Consider the following 9,009-nt stretch of genomic DNA (forward strand, 5'->3'; position numbering starts at 1 on the left):
ATCTTTTCAGAAAGGTTGAGCAATAAGGCCTGTTGAAGGAAAACCTTATGGAAAAAGGTATATTCATCGTTGTATGGACGACGTGAAGCAAGTGTATAATGATGGAAATGTAAGTGATAAAAAATGGGTCCTGGTCGCATGCTTGAGAAGCTGAAAATTAAATACTTTTATACCTCACATTAAATTATAATCTGTCCAGAAATATTACGTTTCTATCTTTAGGTCGAAATTGATTTATTGAAAAGTTTAAAGAATATTTTTAGGTATGATTCCTGAATTCGAAACTAAAGTACAACATTTGTTGGAAATGTTTACGCTGAGCCAGTTTTAAACAAGACATTAGCCAATAATTCTTAAAATATTCCTCTCTTAAATGCTGGTTCTGTAAATTGTATAGTTTCTGTGTTCTTGTTGCACAGCGCCGTCTACTTCTCGTCAAATACTCTATAACTAAAATAAAATAAAACTCATGAATAGTAATGTTAACATTGGATTATTTGGTGACCTTGTTGATTGATAAGTGTTTGTTTTGAAATTTCTCGCAAAGCTAACCGAAGGTGATTTGCGCTAGCTGTCCCTAATTTAGAAGTCATGGACTAGAGGGAAATCAGTTAGCCAACACCACCTTCCGTCAACCACTAAAAGTGGAATTAAGCCTCACGTTATAGCCCCCACGGTGATAGGATTCGAACTCGCGACTCACACATTGCCCGTCGAGCACCTTAACCACCAGGCCAGAGAGAAATGTTCTTTGTTTACCACCATCACTGATCTGATGACCTTATCTCGGATTTATTTTGAGAACTTATAATCTGTGAGTTGTCACTTTTCGTACTTACGTATGTTATAGTAAACGTAATATTTTTGATTAGATATGTTTTAAAGCCCATTTTAACAACAAAAATCTAATTTATGTTTTTGTATTCTTAGTTTCATTTCTTTGTAATTATCCGTGTTTTTATATGTTCCCACTTTTATCTTCTAACTCAGTTTCTAAAAAATTACAAAACAACAATAATAATAATTTCAGATCTAATGAAAAATGTTTCTTTGGGTTTCTAAAGTACGTTCATGTGCATAATGTTAAAAAAGCCAAGATTTTCAACGAGACTACTGTACTCTCTCACCTTCAAAGTAAAAAGTTTCATTCCACCGGGGATTTAGAGTTCTATGTTTGACTTTTGTCTCCAACTTGTGTTTCTTATCTGGGAGTAAAAATACTTTCACATACGGGTCACTTGTCCCTAAAAAGATACATCTGTTTTAATTGGGTGATATATTTTATTAACCACAATAAACATACATGACAGAATACTACATCGAACTAGCTTTTGGAAGTGTAATAACTGATAACTGTATGTAATGTTTACATCTTCAATATTGGTACTATTTTAGTAATTATCTATAAGATATACGGTCATATTTTTGGTTCACCTTACAGCCGAGTTTCTTAGGTTTAAAACCAAAATGATTATAAAACAATACATTTAACTACAATGACTTTTTCTGTTCGCCTTATTAAGGCTTCGACAAATCAAACTTATTTGTTACATTTTTCCTTGTAAATTAAACTATCTAGTAAACGTAAGCATCAGAACAAATACAGCTGAGAAAATATTATTTAATTTTTTAGAAATACCTCCTCCTAAAAATGTATTCCTTTTTAGTGTAAAAGTCAAAGAAACCAATTAGCTTAACATTTTTAGTGATAAAGCTTAAGACAACATGTTCCTTTATTTATTAATAATTCGTATTTCTTTGTTCATTTATTAAATTTCGCGCAAAGCTACACGAGAGCTATCTGCATTAGACGTCCCTAATTTTAAAGTGATGGACTAGAAAGAAGGCAACTAGTCCAACAATCAATACCACTCAACGCCAACTTTTTGGCTATCCTCTTACCAACGAAAAATGGGGTTGACCGTCAAAGTACAACGCTCCCCACGAGTGAAAGAACGAGCATGTTTGGTGATGGGATTCGAATCCAGGATTTGAAGATTGTGAGTGGACTACCCTAACCACAAGCCATGCCAGGCCAATAATTCGTAAAAAAAATGTATTCTTATTTATCAGTAGCCGATTAAAATAAAGAACGAAGTTCTTACAGTGACAACTTGTAAACAAGGAATTGTGCTTCTGTTACTGATTTTTTATATCAATATTCTAAATGTTTTATAGATTTTGTCATTACTTTTTTTTTAGTAATTATTTGTGAAAATAATTTTGATCTATTTTTAACTTTTTTGCAAAACTTTTATATAATCGTCATGTGATAAATGATATGAAAGTATTGCTCATTTATAAGAGATAAAATAATAATAAGAATAATTCACCTATTAAAAAATATACGAAAAAAAATGGTATGTTTTCATATGTTAGTGATACACTTTGATTGTTGTATTCTGTAAATATATTAGACGAATTATATAATAATTACACATGCAACGAAAATCAAACTTTTAAAAACAGTCAAAACCTGAGCGTTTTCTGACATAGCTTACATCGATATTATTACTTATTCAGTTATATCCTATGAGAATAGAGGATAAAATACTTTATAAAATTTATTACAACAGATATGAAATAGAAAGGTACTACCTAAAGCACTTTCATAAAAAATATCATTATTTCGTTTTTTATTCTGTTGAACTCTTCACGCCCCCTAGTGGCACAGTAGCATGTCTGCGAACTTATGTTGCTAGAAACCGGGTTTCGATACCTCTGGTGGGCAGAGTACAGATAGCCCATTGTGTAGCTTTGTGCTTAACTTCAAGCAAACAAACTTTTTACAACACATAGATCTGGGGTGTAGATTAAGAGCTATAATCGATTACAGCTGCCAATATAAAACTAATTTCACAAACTATCGCTAGAGGGCACGAGAATATTTCCCATAATAATATCAAAGCTGCAGAAGTTATAACCTATGTTTATTTTAATTTTGTGTGTAATGTAACTTGTTATGTGTATATGGTAATTAATACCCTATAAAGAAACGCTCATAAACTAAGTAGATTACGTAATTGTCAATTTATACGAAGTAAACCTGTTTTATAAGCTAACTTTAATATTTGGCAATTAGGCTTCTCATTTTCGACGTTCTTTTATGGTTCGAAGATGCAATATTTATTTACTGGACATTAAAGTTATGACATCAATGTCTATAAAAGTGAATTATGTGTGTTTTATCCATAAATTGTTATTACACGTGTATAAAACAAACTGTTGTGTGTTCTGAACATCAAGCTGTGACGTTCACTCTATAAAGTTATCTGTTTATTGTTGTACAAACCTTCCGTCGCTACAATCATAGAGTCAAATAATGCATGTTTTACAGGTTCGTCTATTACGTCACAGCTTGATGTTCAGAATATACAACAGTTTGTTTTACACACGTGTAATAAAAATTGTAACACTAGAGTTTGATTTTGCTTGCATATAGCCCTTCATTGGCTCAGCGGTAAGTCTGAATGCGTATATCACTAAAAACCGTATTTCGATACCATTGGTGAGTACAGCACAGATAGCCCAATATGTAGCTCTGTAGTTAACCACAAACAAACAATACTTACCTATAATATCCTTTGCTGGTAAGTGCCTGGCTTGTAGAATCTTCAGTATTAGCGTGGAATTAGGGAAGTTATACTCCAAACTAAACTGTATGTATCCGGCTGGTTCGTCCGGCTCAGTCATAGCACTAGCTATGTCGGCGGCCTCTTCCTGCTGCTGTATAGGAACAATCAGAAGAACTTCCTCGAAACACTGAATACTGTTTTTTTTCATAGTTTTTTAAATTATATTAAAGATTTTGGTTTACCAGCTTCGGTGATTTGAAAGCCATAAAAAGCCGAATTAAATTAGAAAATAAAGAATATTTCGATCACATCTAAAAATCCTTTAAACGAATTTTAAGATGAGGTATTTTACTACTTTTTTAGATACCCCAGATTATAGATCTTCAAAAGTTTATAAATATTTCTAACTTTTTAGAATATAGAAATTTAGATAAATACACTTGTACATTAAAAAAAAAATTAAAGTAGCTTTTACAGTTTATCGTAGAGAGAAAAATAATTACAGCAACAAAATCATACTTATGAAAATCACTACTATAAAATCCAGAAGAAAGTCTTTATTAAAATACACAACGTATCGGCTTTCATCTTTCTCAAGGGTTAAGTATCCAGTGTTATCGTATTTACAATTCAAGTGATACGTTATAGAAAATAACACTTTATAACAAAAAATATTCCAGCACGAAAAGATAGAAAAATGATATAAGAATGTATGGATGGAAAGATATTTTACAGGAGAAATATAAATCGGAATATACACGTATACAACATACTGAAAAATTAGGCAATAATAAAGGTTAAAATGAAGTTTTATATTTAATAACAACAAATACAATACATTAAATTCTCATTAATACCCTTATTATTGGTAAATATCAAGTCAAAATGAAAACAATTTATGTGAGTAAAAAAAATAGTCTTGAACTAGAATCAGCCAGTGTAAGATGATAAATGGTAAAAACGACTGAAAGCTGATCTATCGATATTTGGTTTCTATTTGTGGCCCAGTTTCTATTCTTCTTCGTTTCTTGCAAATATTCTAATTGACTTCAATTTGTTTTAGGAACATACTTGTTACCTTGGGTCAGTTTACTTAGATTACGCAAGTTTGTTCTGAATTATTAATACTAATGTGGGCTTTCATTTGTTTGGTCTGTTGCTATGATGTCGAGTTGATGACAGATGGTGGGCATATCGTATAATGTCAAGCATATATGTTGAATGGTAAGTTAGTGAACCTGTTTGTTGACTATTGAGACGTTGCTGACTGGTATGGCGACAACCTGGAACAACTGTGTTAGACTCGATTGTTGTTGGACAAAACCATGTCGAGAGGGAGGTTAACTCATAAAAACAAGTCGTACATGAGGTAGTTTCATCTATGTGCCGCATTAATACAAACTAAATCACATTTCCACCAAAAAAAAAACACCATTCCCTCCTTTTCCTTCACCAACCTTAAATGTCTTTCCTAGATCAATCCAGCTAGCTCAGCTGTCTTATATGAAGAAGGATAATTAATATTCAAAAAAACATGTTCACTGAACAAAATAAACGAGCTTCACAAACTCAAGATCCAACAATCCACATTATTCCTCATCCTCTTACGTTCACAAAGAAGAAAAACCAAACGTTTGGCTGCTCAGACAAATATCGAAGAAATATTTGCCACTTCTGAAGACTGAGATACAACTCCTGATGATGTAATGTCTTGGTTAGAAAATATTCTCGAAAAATCCACCCTAGCTTAGACGTCCTTTTTACTAGTCTTTCCAACAACTCTGTAAGATCTAAGTTAGTTGATTATTACAAACCTTTAATAATCAAACTGACTCATTTCTCGTCACATTAACTTTATCTCAACGTATTGGAGAACATATCAATATATCAGCTCTAAATGTTCTCCAGCTATTCGGTTAGAGTAGCCCACGAACTGGCGGTGGGTAATATTGACAATTGTCTTCCCTCTAGTCTATCACTTTAAAATTAGATACGGCAAGTGCAAATAGCCCTCGAGTAGCTTCACGCGAAAATTCAACAAACAAACAAACCTACATCATGAAGGGAGGATGAAACTGACCATCCTACGTCACCAAACATCGAACTAAACAATAGCAAGAGAACTGCTGGACAAAGTATTTACTTTCACTGTCTTCAAAAGAAAATTATGTTATGTTGTAATTTTGGCTGTTTGATTTTTGATCATCCTAATTATTATATTACATGAACTGCCTCCGATAGCTCAAAGGTAAGATTCAGAGCCTATAATGCTGGAAATTGGGCATTGTGTAGCTTTGTACTTAACAACAAACAAACTTACACCTAGTGACTCTCTTACGAGATTGTTTACTTACTTATTTTATATTTTCATTTTGAGTAAATTTACTTATTATGATATAAGTGTATTGATATAAATGTTATGTATCTTTATATTGTTTTGAAGCACAAATATTTTTCTTTAACTTTATTTTACTTAGTTTCTAATGTTGTTTCTTCCTCCCTGTATTTTTTTCCTATACATTGTTGCGTCACTTTCCATCGTCTTTCTAGGTATATTATTTTAAATCGTGTGTAATGCTAGTTCATATTTGTTAGACATAAGTTAAAATAAATAAACAAACGACAGATTTCATGTATTAAATTTTCTATATTATTTTTACCAAAATTTCGGACAACACCTTCTTCGGGATGTTTAATCTGGTGTCGTTCGAAAGATATGATAAATTTTAAAGAAAGAATAATTCTTTTCTGGATCTCGATACACTAATGATTCAGTTTCTCTATAAGTATTACTTCTGTATATTTTCTATCCAGGAATGTCGTTGTCCTTTTCACTACTTTCGTCGTAATAACTTCTGCCTAGGAATGTAATCCATGTTTGGTTAAATAACATTCCGCCAAAGCGCAAGCATTGTCGCTACTTTGGATTATGACTTTAACAGGCTCTGAAATCCTGGAATGGAATTCTCTTACACTCTCTTCAATATAGTAAGGAACTTGTTGCTTTAAAACAAGGATTGCATTATTGCATTCTTTTAAGAAAAATAATATAAACAGTGTTATATCTGAAGTTAATCGATTATATATATGTATTTATTTTAAAGCATATTTCATTTTTGGACTATGTTAATTTCTCTGACGTATCATTTGAATTGTGGGTATGAAAATATTAAACATTTAACTTTCGAGAAAATCAGAGGCCGAAACTTAGGGTATTAAAGAAATTTTCCTTACAAAGTTTGTATTCGTGATTTTTAGAAAGATTTCTCACCTCAAGTTTGCACTTAAACATCGAAACTTTAATAGCAAAAACATATCTATAGCTATAGCATACATGGTTATTACACATGCATTATTTTATTGTGTTTCATAGTTCCCCTTTCCAAAGCAGTGAGGTGCTTAAGCAAATTACTAGCTTTTGGTTTCTTTAAGCAACAGGTAGAGTTTTGTGTCCGTTGCAGATTGTCTAGTTTTATTACAGGAATATACCAGCGTTTAACTCTAAGCTAGATTATTTTTATCGACCAGACAATAATCTGCATACTTCCCGCTAGTTATCCGAGGTAACTAGTGCAAATTATAAGTTTTTGTGTGTTAAAACGTCGACGCTAATTGGTATATTCAAGTTCATGCTTCTGTTAGAGAGCTTGAATTTGTTTTAGTTTTCACTTAACATTCAACGGGAACTATAGTAGTTCTCGCTTAACGATTCTTAGTGCATTCTTCACTTTCTGTAAGAGTTCAGTAGAGATCTTTTGGTGTCTGCTGAGCTACTTTGTTTTACTTTTACTTTTAGCGAGAGCATTAAAGCTTCCGCGAATTTCTGGGCGTTCGCCTTCTGCGGGACGAAATATTTAAGTATTTTGGTTATATTTTCGTTTTCGTTGCCAAAACAACAGGCTCTCCTTTTCGAGGAAACATGAACATGAAATTTAAACTGAGTAGGTAGAAAGTACTTGGAGTTCACATGTTAGAGCGTGTAGTTTTTGCATAGTGTAATTTTTTTACTTTAACCTCGAGATGATTTTCATTTAACATTTTTTTCAGAGTTTAATTTACATGGGGAAAGAATATGTACTAACAAAAGCCAGTTTGTCATTAATGTCTTCTTTGTCGCTCTTACTAGCCCTACACATTTTATTCTAATTAACACACACGTATCACTTGCCTAGTGTTGTAATGTTTTGTCTTGGGCATTGTTAATAGTGACTGAACATTTGTTATTTGTTTGAATCCGAGTTCTGCATGTTCATCTGCAACTCGAAGTGAAATACATCCTAAAGCCTGAGAATCTTTTGTTATTAGAGGTTTGAATTTCTACTCTGCCGGTTAATCCGAGAGATACCTTATATAAATAAGACATAAACATACAAAGACGTATATAGAGTGTGTATATGAACTAGCTGGTCTCATTACTAGCAAGTATATCTAATAAAGGGGTTGGGCACTATTTTCCTGAATAACAGCCCCAGTAAGACGAGGCATAGAATCCACAAGGCGCTGGAAGATGTCCTGAGGAAGTCCATCTATATTCAGTCACTAGAAGTTCATACCACAGATGGTTAATTGTATTGAGATCCTGGGATTGTGATGACTATGAGAGATGCCAGAAACCTCTGTTATGTTTTCTTAAATCATCCATGCACAATTTCGGCATGATGGATGGAATCATAGTTGTCTTGGAAATAGCTTTCTCCATCAGGGTACACATGAAGCATCGCTGGATTCACTAGATCAGAACTGGTGCTGAGGCAAACTGTGGCATTCATGTTGCTTTATAAAGAGAATAAGGGGCTCAGGGTATGCCAGGAAAACATGCTCTAAACCACGACTCCATCCTCAGAGATCTGAACATATGGGACCATACAAGAGTGGTGATTTATTATTATTTAGTTAGAGCAAGTTAAGTTCAGTCAGAAAAAAGTTAGTTAGTGAAAGAAAACGTGAAGTTAGCCGACGTGTGAGTGATTAGCTTTTCTATAGCGTGTTTCACAGCTGTATTGTAACTACAGAGATAGGAAAAATAAATTTGTCTTGTCAATCGGGTTCTAAAGTAACTGACCCAACCTGTGTGAACTTTTGATGAAAAAAAAAAAGAGACAGTTATTTAAAGTTCTGGATATAACTGTGGTAAACAACAAAAGTTAAGTGAAGTCAGAAAAAAGTGAAGTTAGTGAAAGTGAAATTAGACTGTGTGATTGCTAGTTTAGCTGTAACAGGCAATATTTAAAGTGAGTTTTACAGTTTAACAGAGACATGGAGAAATAATATGTCTTGTCAAAGGGTGTTCTAAAGTCATTGGACCCGCCTGTGTGGACTTTTTACAAGAAAAGAGAATTATTTAAAGTTTTAGATACAACTGTGCCATCCTATAATGTAAAATATTTTTATACATACGTTTGACTTGCTTTGAATATATTATTTTAAAACAAGT

The 9,009-nt window shown here is 32.8% G+C and overlaps 1 protein-coding gene across 1 annotated transcript in view; it reads right to left on the reverse strand.

The window, feature by feature from the left end:
• LOC106478855 (synaptotagmin-7-like) overlaps positions 1-9,009 on the reverse strand; it is a 21,592-nt gene that overhangs the window by 10,456 nt on the left and 2,127 nt on the right. The window contains exons 2-3 of the mRNA XM_013939429.2: positions 3,573-3,769; positions 1,128-1,244 (exon numbers count right to left, since the gene is read on the reverse strand). Coding sequence (XP_013794883.1) covers positions 1,128-1,244; positions 3,573-3,769 — 314 coding nt within the window. The remainder of the gene's footprint in view (positions 1-1,127; positions 1,245-3,572; positions 3,770-9,009) is intronic.

The sequence above is a fragment of the Limulus polyphemus genome, unplaced genomic scaffold (assembly GCF_000517525.1).
Source record: "Limulus polyphemus unplaced genomic scaffold, Limulus_polyphemus-2.1.2 Scaffold255, whole genome shotgun sequence".
Lineage (NCBI taxonomy): Eukaryota > Metazoa > Arthropoda > Merostomata > Xiphosura > Limulidae > Limulus > Limulus polyphemus.